General features: G+C 49.8%; 1 protein-coding gene across 4 annotated transcripts in view; it reads right to left on the bottom strand.

Annotated features, from left to right (window-relative positions):
• Positions 1-16734, bottom strand: part of PLEKHM2 (pleckstrin homology and RUN domain containing M2) — a 35654-nt gene that overhangs the window by 11290 nt on the left and 7630 nt on the right. Inside the window, exons 2-7 of one of the 4 annotated variants that reach the window (XM_036914321.2) lie at positions 4207-4313; positions 3718-3827; positions 3049-3148; positions 2511-2598; positions 1499-1685; positions 119-178 (exon numbers count right to left, since the gene is read on the bottom strand). In XM_036914321.2, the coding sequence (XP_036770216.2) occupies positions 119-178; positions 1499-1685; positions 2511-2598; positions 3049-3148; positions 3718-3827; positions 4207-4313 (652 nt within the window). Of the gene's footprint in view, positions 1-118; positions 179-1498; positions 1686-2328; positions 2399-2510; positions 2599-3048; positions 3149-3717; positions 3828-4206; positions 4314-16734 lie in introns of those variants that run through there. The other 3 variants (XM_036914323.2, XM_036914322.2, XM_036914325.2) reach the window with 3 other exon arrangements.

Here is a 16734-nt window from a genome sequence, read left to right as displayed (position 1 = left end):
GCTTTATTATGATCATTGACATTATTATAAATAACGAGCTGATTTTGAATCATGCAGCAAGCTTGGCATGGAAACATTGCAAAACAGGAAAAGAGGGTAACAGCAGACTCTGTCCCACCTTCCCAGTCTGTGCTGGGTACAGACGGCACTGCTGGAAACACATCTCCAAAATCATAATCTATAAAAATGAGGGACAAAACTGAATATTAGAAACAGGCAGTGGGAGGACAGGGAAGGTGGGGGCAACAGGGTGGGAGACATGGGGAGAAACAGGAGAGGAAAAAATTAAACTTTCTCCATTTTAACCAACAGCTCCAGGAGAGCTTATTAGGACCCTCCGATGCTCCTCAGCATGGGCTAAGGACCAGTAGCCTCTGACCAGGTAAAGACCTCAGGGGACAGTCCTTTCCAAGCCTCGAACCTGGATCTGGCAGAGAAGAACGTGGGCTCCCCTGCACCTGACCTTTTTCCTACACCCCCCTGCCTTCCTTCCTCTGTGGCCAGCATCTGAGATGAGGTGGGCTCCATCCACGGACCGTCCAGCGGCTCCCCCATGGCCTGTCCCTTTGACTGTCCCAGGTGGCCCAGGAGCCCCACCGGAGAGGACCTAGCCGACATCTCCACTCGCACAATGAGCAACAACGAATCTTTCTAACGTCAAGCGTGAAAGTAATTGCCCTCTCCCTGGGACATGGCCCGGGGCACAGGCAGAAATAAAGAAAGAGGAAGGTCAAGGTCCCAGCGCTGCTGCAGTTCTAGGGAGCTCCAGGGGCTAACCTGGGCTCTTTCCCTAGGGGTGTGGTGGACCGCAGTGAATGAAGAGCTCTGGTTCCCGCACGGCAGGAGGGCGGGGAACAGCCAGCTTTAGAAGTGAGCATGGGGGCTTAAGGTTTGAAAGAAACCAGGCTGCTCCAGTAAGCTGTTGGACCAAGATAAAATGACCTATAGATGTGACATTCTTTTTCAATCCCTGATGCAATGGCACACTCGTCCCCAACACTAGCGAGTGCAGGAGGACCTCGGAGATTCGATGGACTCATGAGAAATGGTGGCGAGTTCCCCCTAAACTTCGGATCCGTCTGGTTCTTTTCCCCTTCCAGGGATTGTTTAGCCTCTTTCTGCCTAGAACCTAGGGTAGGACAACCCTCTCCAAGCAGGTAACACTCACCCCTGGGTGGCAGGAAGTTTCCAGGTCATACTAGTAATCCCTCCTTGCTCAGAAAACTGCCCCCAGCATGGGGCTAGAGCCTTCTGGAAAGGGACTAACATTCGTAAGATCTCATTTTGGCTTTTTGTCCCCAGAGTAGGTTTTTTTTTTTAACCACCACAGGGACTCTGAAGAAATGAGTGTCTGGGAAATGGCTGACCCGGTTTGACTTCAAATTTCAACCACTGGACCAAAACTAGCCAAGAAAGGTGTCACCCAGCCAGGTTCAAGTGGCTCCAGAATCAGTTTTGCAGCCAAGGCGTGGCTCCTTTCCGCCCCAGGGCCACTTACCCTCGCTAGATGGGGCAATGGCACTGTCATCCCACTCCAGGTTGGTGGAGGTGACGGAGTTGAAGGAGTTGAGGGACAGGCTGTCCGAGCCATGGACCGAGGTGGGGAGGCGGTCTTCAAAGTCCAGCAGGTACTGAGGTTTGTAGTAGTCAGGCATGTAGGGGGCCAAGTCTAAGTAAGGGGCATCCTGAGGAGAGAGTGGGAAGGGCAGGTCTGGGGGGCGGGAGGCCTCGGGTGGGCCCGAGCACGCGGCCTTCTGGGGTCTCCTCTGTCATGCCCTCCCACACTAGCTTCTTTAGGAAATCACTGGGCTTAAGGTACTCAATTCAGAAACAAAGCTGCTAAGAAGAGTAACGGGGATGGTTGTGGCTTCTGACTCTGTGGACCGGAGGCCATCCGGGTGACAGAAACCCCCCGCCTTCCAACCCCTCCTTGACCTCTTTTACTATCGAGTCTCTCACTTTCTCTGACTTCTACTGCTTTTTAGCAGCCAAGTTCCTTTTCTGAGTCTGTGATGATGGGGTGGGGACCTAGGAAGGACAATGGGCAGGAAGGGCAGCCGCATGCACGCTGCCCAGCCTGAGTCCGGGGGGATGCCCAGGAACTTCCCAGCCTTCTAGGCCAGCATCGCCTTCCTCGGGTGCACACAGCGGGGGGGCTGGGGAGCATGGAGCTGATGAGCTTCCAGGACCCCAGGAGGCACAGGGGTGAATACGCCTTGACTCTCTCAACCGCCATGTCCTAGACATGAAGGAGAGTACTCAGCACTAAGATACTCCGGACAATGTGGCTTTTCTCCAAGTTGGGGCAGAAAGATAGGAAGAAGTCACCTGAACCAGGAATTCTGGCCTTGAATAAGCCAAGAGAGGACCGTCCCTCTTCCACTCAGTCCCACTGTTCAGGCCCTGGGCCCATCCCTCACCTGAACAAACCAGGCGTTGCCGAGGCTCAGTCACACCCGCCCCCTGGCCCCTCCTCTGCCCCACACGCAGTGAGAGCTGTGGTGTCTCACCAGGTCCAGGTCGAATTGAATGAACTCCAGCCCAGACACCAAGGTCAGGAAGAGAGTCAGGTGGTCGTGGCTGCAGACCAGGGCATTCCTGCGAGGCACGAGGGGGGATGATGGCGGTTTGGGGCCTGGTTACCAGCTTGGCTCCACCGCACCAACAAGCCAGCTGTGTCGAAATTTGGCCTGTGACATCCCCACTCCCTGAGGGACACCCACCCTTTTCCAGCATTCTCCTACTGGGTTTGGAGCCACGCGGCACTTTACTGACAGCGTGTTCAGATACGGGGCCTGTGGCCTGCGGCTCATCTAAGCCTCAGCAGCTGCTGTGAATACTCCGCTCCTGCAGCTCCTGCAGCAGCCCCAGCAGGGGCTGGGGCCTGGGCAGAGGATCAGGCAGAGGCAGGGCACAGGCTGCCCGAGAGCAGCCCCGACAGAACGCCGGCACTCCTGGCCAAGCCGTGGCGTCTGCCTGGGGCAAGAGTCTTCGGAAGGAGGCTCAAGGGGGGCTCTGGGGCTGAGACGGACCACTGCAGACACTCACTTGACATAGTACTTATGCAGCAGACCTAGGTTTTCCTGGAAAAGCCGCAGGTAGCTCTCCAGGGAGTTCTCGTTGAGGGCCAGGTACAGCCAGGCCCGGCCTGCAAACAAAGGGCAGGAGTGACTGGAGGGAAGGTCTGTCAGGGTGCTAGCTGCTTTAGGCCAAGGAAGGGTAGGAAGGAGAGAGCAGCTGCGGGGGCCAGGCACTCCACAGCCCTCTCTCCTGATGGAGTGCCACAGCCCCTCAGATCTTTATTTTCCCAGTCAGACCCTAGCCTGCAGCCCACCAGGAAACTGATAAAAAGGGCAGATTGCAAACTTCTGGTGGGTTGAGAAATGCAAGGATCATGCATGGATCCTGTAGGCTGCCACCGATCCTGGCTCAGGGAGAGAGGAAGACTCATTGTGTGCGTAGGCTGGGATTCGGTACGAGCCAGGTGGTCTTCAGCGCCTCTCTCCTTCCCCCCATCCATCCGTCATCAACTAACTGCTGCAAGCAGGGAGAAGGGGAGCCTCCTGGAGGGCGCTGGCATCTTGACACCCCACTGCCACGGACCCCACGATGTAATCAAGCCCCCCAGGGCTGACCGTGAGGCCACACCAGAGTCCTGAGCTCCCAAGGGGAGGGCAGCGCTGGGGCCCTTCCCAGCATCCACCTGGTACTACTCACTGCGCCCCAGGTTGGTGGCCACATGCTGCAGCATCTCGATCTGTCTGACGGCCTCTCTCCGGGTGAAATGCACCACCAGCACCCAGTAGCCAGATGAGAGGTCTTGCAGTCTGAGAAAACAGGATAGGAGCTGCTGTGACCTAACAGGGCCACCCCAGGAAGCTGCAGTCAGCTGGCCCACCAGCCTTCATGTCAGCAGTGAGCTCAAGGCTGAAAGCAACGGAATCCCAGTGGGACCCGTGGGCAGCCACCATGCCTTCACACCATCAAGCTGCTAATTCTTCGCCCTATCATTCAAGCCTGCTCAGAGACCATTTACTGGGGTAACTGTGAACAGCCTGTGGTCCACGTGAGTGAGGTCCACAGCAGCTTCTGTCAAGGGAAAGAAGACATGGAAGGCAGACAAGGCTAGGGACTGCTCTCGGGGGGCTACTCATGCCTCTTTGTCCCCTGCCACCCATGGTCTTCTCCAGAAACTCCCCACCTTACCCATACAGCAGGGCGTGGTCCAAGTGCTCACACAGACGCTGCAGGACCTTGTCGTGGTTCCGGATGGCAGGGGTCTCATCTTCACATGCAGCAAAGTAGCTCTGCAACTGAAAGGAAAAAAAAAAATGCCCTCAGAATTAGAAGTGGATAAAGAGAAGGGCTTTGGAAATTCTAGAATCAACAAGGTAGCTGAGAAAACCAGTCAGATGATGCACCCATGTTGACCAACAGAAGTCTACCTCCAACTGCCTGCACCAGCTGTCTGTCCTGTTTTGAAGGTTCCAGACGACAGAGGCTTATACCTAGAGTCCAGTCCCCAACAGGCACTTGGTGAGTGCTTAGCATGGTGACCACTTGATGCTGGCCAGGAGCTCACAGTCCATGTTAGGTCTCAGGTGGCACCAAGTTTCGAGCCAAGGCCACTGAGCTACACGGTCGAGGGGCACCACAGGTAGTATTTATCTGTAGGAATCACCCCCAGTGCCCCGTGTAAACGGCCCACCCCCGGAGCTGTGCACCCAGTGGCCCTGCTTGGAACGGCCCCTCTACACAAAGGGCTGATGGGCTGGGGAACATGCTCCTCTGGCCTCCTTCCCAGAGGCTGATGTGGGTCCCTGGGCTTGCCTGAGGAAACTGACAGGGCTGGATGTGGATCTGGGTACATGCCAGCCTCATGGCAAGTCCTACACTAAGAAGGACACTGTCCCCAAGTTGGACTGACAAAAGGAGATGTGGACAGTAGGCAACAAGAACTGCAGCACCATTGCACCGCAGCAGGCTGATGAAAGTGAGGCCGCTCTGTCAGCTCAGCTAAGGACTTAAGTCCAGATACCCAGGCTGAATTCCCTGCAGCTGGGGGCAGAGCCCCTTTCCAGGTGAGCCTTAGGAGAAGCCTTTCCAATTTCTTTTCAGCCCAACTCTGTTCTCGGTTGCCCTTCTAATGGCCAGATGGGGGAAGAACACACACAGAAAGAGCACTCCTTCCTGTACACGCATCTCTGGTTTCAGCTCTTGGCGCTGGACAAACGTGTTCTCAAGTGTTTTCTGGACACAGGGGTCAAGACAGCAGAGGCAGGCAAGATACACCAGCCACACCGATGAGCGTGCACTCTTGGTGAGGCCAACCATTCAGCCCCATGACGAAAACAGGCTCTCCTGTCTGGCCCCGAGTGAGCCCGGCAGAGTGCGCAGACGCAGACCTCAGTCCCGCGGGGTCTGCCTTCCCTCCAGAAGCCGGCAAAACAACGCCCCAGAAGGAAAGGTTTCCAGAGTTGAAGGGCAACGAGCGGGTAAGAGCCACCCAACCCCGTGTCAGCAGTGGCTGAAGGTGTTCTTGCACATTTTACTGCTGAGAACCACAACACTGGCGTCTAGCTTTTTGTTTTTTAATTTCAAAATCCAAAATCAGAGAGTCTTAGAGAGATGTTAGAGCTGGAAGGGTCTTTAGAGACCCAGTGCAATTCCCTCATTAAGAAAGTAAAACAGAGGCTTATTCACTTTCTGGATTATAAAAGTGACCATACCCACCGTAACAGTTGGAAAGTATGGAAAAGTTTTAAAAATGTATTTAAAATTTTTTTTAACGTATTAGGCAGCTAAGGCCAATAGGGGTTAAGTCCCTCACTATGATCTTTAGCTAAGGGAGGGAGCCACACCTGGAACTCAGACTTCTTTCTCAGCTCCAGGTAACTTCAAAAAAGTGATGCTGAAAACAACATTTGCTCATCATAAAACAGCAAGCAACATGGCAGTGTGTGTGTCAAGTATAAAGACCTCCGTCCCCCCGGCCCCCACTGTCGGCAGCTTGCATGTGTGTACCCTCCCAGCTCTTTTGCTGCACATGGACTTAAACAAAAAGTCAAACAAGATCATGCTCTACTCACTGTTCTGAAACTTGCTTTTTCTTAACTCAATAATATATCAAGCATATTATTTCCATTTCATAACATACAGATCCACTATATTCTTTTTCAGAGCCACACTGTACCCTAAAATATAATGTATTATGCTTTGCCCATTGTTAGATAATGGCTATTGTCTCCAATTCTTGGATATTACACATAATATTGCAATGAACGTCAGAACACCCGTGTATCCCGGTGGGTATTTCTGTGTGGTGAGTCCTTACAGTGGAACTGCAGGCCCGAAGAACATGCATATTTACAATTGCATTGTAAAATGCATTGCATTGTAAAAATGGCTGGATCCTGCCATTTGCCCTTCTGAAAGGTTGGATTAGCTTACATTTCCTCCGTGTTGGCGCCCCACCCCCACCATTATATACAACACTGTATATAGTCTAATTCTTGCCAGTCCACTTGGTGAAAGATGGTACCTAATTGTTTTAAATTGTATTTCTCTGATCATTAATGAAGTCGAACATCCTTATTACCCATTTGTATTTCATTTCCTGTGAACTGCCTGTTTAAACCTCTGTGCTATCTTCTCCTTACCCTCATTCATCTGTTGCAGCTCTTCATTCATTAAGGATTTAATTCCTTTTGTTGCTGTTTTTTGTCTTTGTTTTTTTTCCCCAATGTCAATTGACCTTTAAGCTTTGCTTATAGTGTTGTTTTCCTTTTGAGAAATTTTTATTTTTGATGCAGTCAAATATGTCAATCGTTTCCTTTATACTTTTTTATGCCTCTATAGATTTAGGACTTTTGGTTTCTTTTATGTTTAGACCTTCACTTTACAAATGACATGAGGTAAGGATCCAGCTTTATTATTTTCTGTACACATAACACATTTCCCACATTTATTAATGGTCCCCTACTGATCTGTGATTTAATATGTCACCTTTCTAGACTATTTTGATTAACTGGCCATTGTCTATTGCTGTACTAGTCTCTTACTTTCAATTATTTTCATTTATTCGTCACTTTGACATGGACGAAAAAAGTCTGCCCCATCCCCCAAATATTCTTTTTTCAAAGCTGTTTTTTCTATTCTGGCATATTCTTTTAGAATCAAATGTAATTACAGTTTCCTTTTGGATGTGGAGGTAAAATTGTACTGAATCCAGAGGTTACTTGTGGGAAGAAATGCTATCTTTGCAATGGTGAGTCTTCCTACCCAGGAACGTGCAATTTCTTTTCCATTTATGCAGGTGGACTTGTACATCTTTTGGTATCACAGCCTTCTTTAGATAGGTCCTGCATGTTTATTTCAAGGTGGGTTGCATACATACACAGGGCATTATGAGTTAGGGAGTACTCTGCAACCAGGAAACAATTTCTGCAAAAAGCACAATAAAAAAAATGTATAATATGGTGATGGAGAGCACGGGCTCTCTCAGGAGGCCTGGGTCCAAAGCCTGGCTCTGCTCCTAGAGAGCTGAACACCTTTGGCAAATTACTTAACCCTCTCTCATTTTTTTCTCATCTGTAAAATGGGTTGAAAGGATAGTTCAGAGCTGAGCTATCCAATACTGTAGCTACTAGCTACATGTGACTATTTAAATTAACTAAAATTAACTAAAATTAAAAATTCAGTTCTTCAGTTGCACTAGTCACACTTCAAGTGCTCAATAGCCACACGGGGCTAGTGGCTACTGTATTGGACAGTGTACATATAGAACATTTTCATCATTGCGGAGAGTTCTATTGGAACTTCCCAATAGCTGGTTTAGGGATCAAATGATATAAAGCACACAAAAGGCTTAGCATAGATCCTGATAAGCAGCAAGTGCTTAATAACCATTAGCCGAGATGATTAAGAATAATGAACCCATATTCTTAGTCAAACCAATGACACAGCACTCGGCTAAACATAAAAGCAGGTGCAAACAAGACACAGAGATGTACTCTGCTCTCAAGAACTAAAATTCTGTCCACTAGCTCACTAGCAGTGGCTCCTAAGGCCTACTCTTTAACCACTCTTTCACAGCAGGCGATAAAGATTTCTCCAGGATCTCAGAAAGACAAGGAGATCTTGATTCAATGCTACAGCCCAGTAAGGTTCTTGGGAGGAGCAGGAAGTAGAAGGGGGATGTCCATGAACCAGTGGCGGAAGAACTCTAGGAGCCTGTTAACAGCTTGAGCTCCCACTTTGATGGTGGGTCAGCGAAGTGTGACAGGAAGGTCAGCGGCAGAGGGATTCTCCCTTTGCTGCAGAGGCAGCAGCAGGCAGGCACTCAGTGCACCAGGAAGGTCAGCAGGCTCTGAGAATGCGGGGTGGGAGGCAGGCTCATGTGGAATGAATGAGGGCCCCTGAGCTACAGAATGAGTGGACACAACAGCCTGGAAGCACAATTACCAACCTTTATTCCAAATTACTCCTCAGTTACATACAATACTTGCTGGTGGAGCTAATACCAGTTCTAATTTGAGCCATCACTTATTGAGTGCTTACTGTGTGTACTAGGAAGGCAGAGTGGTTAAGAGTATGGATTTTGGGGTCAGAAAACTTGGGTTTGAATGTGGGCTCTGCTACTCACTCATGGTGTGATGACTGTGGGCAAGTTACTTAACCTGTCTAAACTCAGTTTCCTCATCTGTAAAGTGGGCTCCCTATAGGCTGTTGTGAGGGTTCAGATAATACTTGTATTTATCAAAGTGTGTGATATCTGGAAAACAATGTTAGCAGCTACAATGATGATGGTGATGACGTGCTTCACAGACACTAGTCATCACAGCAATCCCACAAAGTAGGTCACAAAGCTAGTAAGTGGCAGAGCCAGAATTTAAATCCAGGTCTTGTCATCTAACCTGGGGTCAAGACCCCTGAAGGAATAATACATATAAAATGTTCTCTTCTGCTCCAAGAAAGAGAAACGTAGCCCTTCTTTTTCAGGTCACAAGAACTAAAAATCCGGAAGTGGATATGAGCTCCGTGTCTCGGCAGCTCTACTTCTCGGCAGGTGGACCAGTGGGAAAAGCCAGAGCAGCTTCTGTAAGAAAGCTTGCCTAGTACTCTCTCCATCCTTTTGGTTAACACAAGCCACAGTTGCTGCAAGAGGAGTTTCCCCACTTCTGGGAAGAAATTCATCCTGCTGATCAGATTGCCAAGCAGTTTTGAGTGTTTCCTTTCTGTCTATCGAGATTTGGGGAAAAGGCAGAGAATTTCAGAGAAGGGGTCCACAAACTCTGGCCAGTGGGTCCACCTCCTGTTTTTGTAAATAAGGCCTTATTGGAACATAGCCATGCCTATTTGTTTCTGTATTATCTGCAGCTGCTTCCCATTGGTCCACCTGCTATGGTGGCAGGGTTGAGTTGATGCAACAGTGGCTGCATGGCTGCAGAACCTACAATATTTATTATCTGGCCCTTTATAGAAAAAGTTTGCTGACCTCTGGTCTTGAGCCTTAAGCAGAGGAGGCAGGGAGTACACACCAGTGACAGGCTAGGTTGGCAGATGTCTCTTGCCCACAGCTCAGCAGTGGCCAGAAGGGGAGTCTCAAGCCTCGAAAATTCATGTTTCAACAAATATTTACTGATCACCTACTATGTACATATCAGGCGCTATTCTTAAATGGAAATCCTTGCCCCTGTAAAACTTACATTCTGGCAGCAAATGGAGATAAACTACATGCAAATAGATACTATTGTGTCAGGGAGTAATGACGTTATAAAATAACAAAGCGGGATACAGGGGGTCTATTATAAATATGGGGTCAGAGAAGATCTCACTGAGGAAATGACTATTTAGGTTTCTGGGGGAAGAGTATTGTAGTTAGAGGGACAGCAGGTGCAAAGGTCCCGAGCCAGGGGCTACGCTAAGGAGACCAGTATGGCTTGAGCTCAGGGAGCAAGGATGTGAGTGTATGACATGAGGTCAGATGGCAGCCAGGGGCAGAGCATGTGCAGTCATACAGGCCATGGTAAGGACTTTGTTTTTCATTACCAGTTTGATCGGAGGTTGAAAACAGGGAAGTAACATAATCCAATATAACGTTACAAGGCCACTATAGCTTCTGTGTGGTGTATATGCAGACTGTGGGAGGTCACGTGGATGCAGAGAGACTGGCTGGGAGGCTACCACCAGTGCGGATGGATAATGGAGGCTTGGAGCTGACTACAGTGCAGAAGTGAGACAGGGTCAGATTCAAGATCTACTCTGAAGGTGATGCCCCAGGGATTTTTTGATGGATTAGATGTGGGCTATGAGAGAAAGGAAGGTGCCAAGGATTCAAGACAGGTGAGGGCCATCAGCCTTTAGGAGGCATTTAAAGCTGTAGAACTGGCCGAGATTATCTTGGGAGTGCAGAGAGAGGAGCGTTTCAGGACTGAGCCAGCACACTCCAGTCTGCTCAACAGAACCACCTGGGGGACTGGAGGAACACACAGTGCCCAGGCATCTTCCCAGATCAGCTCACGCAGAAACTCTGGAGGTGGGGCCGAGGAGCCAGCATTAAAAAAAATCACTCCCCAGATAATTATAACGCCCAGTCAGGGCTGAGGATCTCTGCCTTAGTCTGAGAGGGCACAGCCAATGGAAAGTCTGGACCGAATGTGCTCCAGAGGCCAAGTGCAGAAATTGTTCAAAGGGAGGGAGTAACCAAGTCATCTGGGTCACATCCCCACATAAAAGGAGGTGCTAGGAACCTTGGTGGGGGCAGTTTAAGTGGAGGGGTAGGGATGCAAGCCTGGAAGGAGCTTGGCAAGGAGATAAGAGTATGTGTTTCAAGCAAACGAGGCATTTAAAATGACATTGATGAAGCAATTAGCACTTGAAAACTTAGATATTTGATAATATCAAGGAAAAATTGTTATTAGATTTTTAAAGGTGCGACAGTGGTACTGGGTTATGTGAGAAAATAATCCTCATCTTTTGTGGTACATATACACAATGGAATATTATTCAGCCATAAGAAGAAAACAAATCCTACCATTTGCAACAACATGGATGGAGCTAGAGGGCATTATGCTCAGTGAAACAAGCCAGGTGGAGAAAGACAAGTACCAAATGATTCCACTCCTCTGTGGAGTATAAGAACAAAGCAAAACTGAAGGAACAAAGCAGCAGCAGACGCACAGACTCCAAGAAGGGACTGGCGGTTACCAAAGGGAAAGGGGGTGGGGAGGGTGGGAGGGGAGGGAGGGAGAAGGGGATTGAGGGGCACTACGATTGGTACACATGGTGTGGGGGGGTCACGGGGAAGACAGTGTAGCACAGAGAAGACAAGTAGTGACTCTGAAGCATCTTACTGTGCTGATGGGCAGTGACTGCAGTGGGGTGTTGGGGGGACTTGCTAATATGGCTGAATGTAGCAACCACAGTGCTGCTCGTATGAAACCTTCATAAGATTGAATGTCAATGATACCTTAATAATAAAAAAAAAGAATCCTCACCTTTGAGCAATGTTTATGAAAAATTTATGGGTGTCTGGGATCTGCTTCAAAATAACAGAGGGATGGGGGTACAATTGACCCAAGACAGTCATGAGATGAAAAGACCTGTCCTTGGGGCTTCAGTATACTGAACAGTATGTGCTGTTCTTGGTTAGAAGGAAAAGGAAGAGGAAGAAAGGAGGGAAGGAAGGAGAGAGGAAGGGAGGGGGAGGGAAGGAAGGAGGAGATAAGGGGAGGTAGCAATATGGAAAACTCTTTTCACCAATTTTACCAAAAGGGTGGCAAGAAAATGGGGTAATGGAGTCACGTTCTTGAACAGGAAAGACAGGATGGGATCCACTGCCCAGGTAGCAAGGTTGGCTAAGAATGGAGAGAGGGATTAAGATTTAAAGTAAGTAATTTTTCAAAGCTGTGGTTTCCCTGAAGTGCCTTAATTCAGGCCTCATCTCAAAGGCATGTTCCCAGACCACACCCTGGACAGGCTCAGCTGCTCTTCTTTCCCTGCTCCTGACCGGGTGCGCTCGGGCACCAGGGCTGCAAAAGCCAGGCTCAGCCCACTTTCTCAAAGCCAGGAGGACAGTGCTCCCTGCCGAGCACTCTGGGAAGAATGGCCTTCGCAAGACCACGCCAGATCCCAGGGCTGCGGGGAAGTGTGGGTGGCACGCTCCAGCAAGCCAAGGAACGCCTGACTCAGCGTTTAAAGTAGGGTTAGCCCCACTCTCTGCCCTGAGCTGCCACAGCCAGCCTTCTCTGCCTTGTCTTTACAGACACATAACCACGAAATAATTTCTAACTGTATGGTTGGTACCAAGAAATCTTTCCAGAACTGGTTCCTAAAAGGTAACTCAAAGGTAGCTGTGGACGATTATAAATGGCCAAATGAAAATAAGATGGTTACAGGTGCCTTCCTTTCTTCTTGATCAGTCAAGACTGAAGAGACTGTGGTGCTGCCCAGCAAACAGAAGGGCGATCTGGAATCTAACTCTGCTACCTACTCACAGGCTGCAAGGCAGGGGGCACTCAGGAGGGTCCTGGGGGGGTCTCCACGCCTGTATTTATAGAGCAGGGTAACAATCCTTGCCCCGACAATGGCAGGGGAGTCTTCGAGGTTGGACAGGCACAGGGCTGTATGTACCTGTGTGAACTGCTAGGCCACTACAGGACTGAGCTAGGCCTGCTCCCCTCCATTACTGCCCCCGCAGGCCCCCACCGCTCCCCACCGCTGCCCTGCTTGGCACACGAGCGCACACACTTATGATGCAGGAGAAACCCAGCTCTCTCTTTGGCTGCCCAGGAGGGAGGTTGCCAGGTAATAGCAGCCACCCTACTGGCTCCATGGAGACCAGGTATATTTAGACCACAGGACGTTTAGAACAGCCTCAGCAGTCCAGGTCTAGGAGGTGAAAATCCAAGAGTAGAAAAGAGCCAAACTGAAGGAAGGATGGATTGCCACCTGACCTCAAATGACCTTTTTTAAAAATTAAATCAATGATGGCCCCAGTTACATGAGCTCGACTCAAACTCCGAGCCACCCTGAGCTGCAGGAGCCTCGGGGTCACCTCTTCTGAGGCTGCCTCTCACCTGGCCTGCAGCAGGTGCCCTACAGGAGAGGGATGAGCCTTGTGGGGCGCGAGGCCACTGCCAGACTTGCCTTTGGAATTATATTCACTGTGTGGCTGCCAACGAGTCAAACTGCCCCTGTGGTCCTCACGGATGTTCACTCTTCCCTCCAAGGCAGACCCTCAGAGGACAGGCAGAGGTCAAGCCACGTGATACCACCTGTTGCCTTTGGGGTCAGGATGTCCCCAAACCTTGATGCTGGGACCTCCCCAGAGAGAGGGACCCTAAGAGGGCTCGTCTGTATCAGAGACAGCTGGAGAAGGGTTGGTATGGTCAGAGCTCCCCAGTCCTCTTCAGGGAGGCCACCGAACAACCTCCCCGCCCTGATCCTGCGCCAGCAGTCTGCACTGGTTTCAGGCACATATTCTCATGGATTTGAAGGAAAGGCCAGCGCTCAGAATCCATCCCCTCAAAAAATAAACAAGGAAACAAACAAATAAACAAATAAGGCAGGCAGGCTAGAGTCTCTGAAGTTTTAGCAAAACTTCTAAAGAACAACCATGCTTGTTTTACATGATCAAGGGTGTGGGATTAATAGGATTAATACATAAATCAAGTAATATAGAAAGCAGATGTACGAATACATGTGACCTGATTGTTTCTCCTACAACTCCTGATGCAAGATCAATAGCAGAATGAGTAAAGATAAAACAGTTCCTATAACTCGTGACCGCCCTCACATGGTGTCGGTGTCCTTGAGGAGCATCATGCCCTAGGGCTGGACTCAAGGTCAGATGATGACTGTGTATTGGTCATGTGTTGAACCCCCTACTCAGAATTCTTTGGATGTTTGAGTTCATTTGCTCAATAAATATGAGGAGTGCCTTTTTGGCCTGACTCTTGCGCTGTTACGCCTTCAGTGCCCTGGCTGGGCCTTTCAGATCTTCGATGTCTCATCGTGTCTCCCCCCTTATCTGCAGGACGGAGGCAGGGAGGGGACCGACACAAGGGACAGAAGGCCACTGCCAATAGCACTTCTGTAGAGAGTCTCCAGTGGAATTGAGACAAGGCTGGGTGCTGGCCAGGTGGAAGAATTTCAGAATCTAAAAGCAGAAGAGCCCTTAGAAATCACTAGTTACAAAGCAGTTTCCTGGGGCCTCTCCTTCAGGAAGGTGTGTCAGGGGAGCTAGAGTGAAGGAGAGAGGCTATCAGTGAATGTGTTCAAGATCAGAAAAATAACCACTTAGCCAGAACCCTCCTTCTGCAGGTAGACACACCAGGGCCCAGGGAGGTGGAGACACTTCCTGCACCTCCCAGCTCTGTCCCGGGGCCCTTCTGCTTTACTGCAGAGCCCTGGCCAGAGATGCTCAGACACCAGAGAGGCAGCTACTCCTGGAGGCCCGCTGCTCCCATCCTGCCTGGGGATAAAGCAGTGGCCAGGGGCACCTGCTGTGACCATCTGAGAAGTGCCTTGGGTCATTCCCAGGACTCCATAGCATGGGAGTTGGGGGCTGGGGAACAGAGGCATGAATGTACTAGTCACTTCCTTCCTAGACAACATGAGTGTCAACAGAGGTGTAGGCCGACGGGGTGTCCACTGCCCACCCCCCCACCCTCCAGGCAACTGCAATGTTTCCGACTTACTCTCCTAATTTTAAAATCCCTAACCTGAGACCCCCTTCCACCTTAGCGTGGTGATGTTTCCTTCCCAGTGACAACCAGTTACAGCAGAGTTAAGCGCTGGAGAATCCAGAAATCACCCATGCACAAAAAACAATCAGAGATCCTGCAGTTCAGAAATGCTCAGTCTGGTTTCTTGGTGGGCACGAATGCCCCTGCCCAGGAACAGCTTGTGCCCAGGCTGGGTGGCATCCTGGGCCTGACTGGCACCCCCACAGGTACAGTCCTCATAAAGGGTGTGCTGTTTGTTTACCATGGGCGTACATAGTTCCTAAAGCAAGTTGGGTGAAATCAATGCTTCTTAACCATCCATTTGCCACTGAACACACCCAGTTACACGGCTTTCTTTCCTCCCTCCCGAATGACTCCTCATTGGCCCCTCTGCTGGAGAGCTGCCAGGCTCCCTGCTTTACTGGCAGCCCTGCTGAAAGATATGGAGGGAAAGCTGAAAAAAGCAGGAACTTGAACTATCCGTGGATTCCATTTCCTTTGTGCCTTCTTTGGGGTGTTGGAACAATGACAGCAGAAGAGGACTGGCCTAGCTGGGCACAGATCTTTAGGGTAATTTGACAGAATTATGATTTCTAAAGGCGGTTAGATGCTTCTCCTTCCCGGGAGGGGAGTGTCCCAAGGCACTAGGACGTCCTGCCTCTGGACTCAGCATAGAGCTGGACCTCTTATGAAGCGACCAAGGACTCCTTTCAAAGTGGGAAAGAAAATACTTAAATGGCTCTGCCAAGAGGTCCCCAGGCAAACACCAGGGACCCAGAAGCCAACCAATGGCCTGAAAGAACACGCGACACACAAGATTCTGCCCCACACTTCGACCACTGGGCCGGAAGCAGGAGCAGGCGGAACACTTTTCGCTAAGACTGAAAAAAAGCCTTATTTTAATCAGTCTTTCAAAGCCTGGGAGCCGCCACCAGCTCTGTGTTCATCTTCCACTTCCCTTTCCTCTGCTGTCCCTGCAACATGACTTCATGAATGCTCTCCTCGCCCAGACAACCATCTCGTTCCAAGGAAACGGTCATCAAGTCTGTCTAAATCACAACATTAGGTTGGGGGGCCTGGGAGGACCTTGGCCTCCAGTCCAAGGCCTGTGCAATACAGTCAGAGACTTGAGAGGCTGAAGACGTAAATACGGGGTTAGGAGGCATGTCAGGAACTCCACAGATCATAAACCGATAATGGTTATTGGAAGGCATCAGGGAGGGCCTGGGATGCACACCTAACCCACTGTGATTTGTTTAATGCCTGCTGCTCTTCTGGAGTGTAAGCACCAGCAGGCAGGGGCTTGGTGGGTCCCATTCACCCACGATTCCTGGTGACTAGGAGTCCTCAGCATGTCAGCTCACTTGACAAACATCGGTTACATGATCAGGTGGTTTTAGGGAAGCCTGACCTGCAAGACTGACCCGTGGAGACGGGCTGATGGCCTGTTATAATTCAAGACAGACATCATGGAGATGCAAACGGCTCACAGAAATGGACAGAGCAAGAGCCAGAAACAGGGGTCAAATCCAGTGCTGCCCCTTAGGAGTGCATAATCCTGGGCAGGTTGCTTCTCTAAACTTCGTTTCCCTCACATGTTAAATAGGGATCATGATCTATTCTGCAAGTTTGCCTTGAGTGTGACTGAAGGAATGTGTGTGAAGAGCAGGTGCTGAAGACATTAACTGTAAGGGCTCCTCTGGTGGTGTTACTCCCCTTCCTCTCCGTGCGTTTGGACGCCTCACGCCCCACTGTGTACCACCAAAAATAAAGAACCCTGGGTGAGTGTGACCAGAGGTTACTTAAAAAATTAAGTTTGGAGATTTTTGTGGATTTTAAGTCCACATTAGTTTTTTTCTTGTTCTCATCTACTACTGGGTTTCTTAGAATCTGTTAGTTCCAACTCTTAAGTATGGTTATCTGGGGATCATAGGAAACGAATACTTTCTTCCTTATGTATTTCTATAATGTTTGTAAACACTTACAAGGAAGGGGGGGAAGATAA

The sequence above is a fragment of the Manis pentadactyla genome, chromosome 4 (assembly GCF_030020395.1).
Source record: "Manis pentadactyla isolate mManPen7 chromosome 4, mManPen7.hap1, whole genome shotgun sequence".
In the NCBI taxonomy this organism is placed as follows: domain Eukaryota; kingdom Metazoa; phylum Chordata; class Mammalia; order Pholidota; family Manidae; genus Manis; species Manis pentadactyla.
This window is presented reverse-complemented; position numbering and strand designations above follow the sequence as displayed.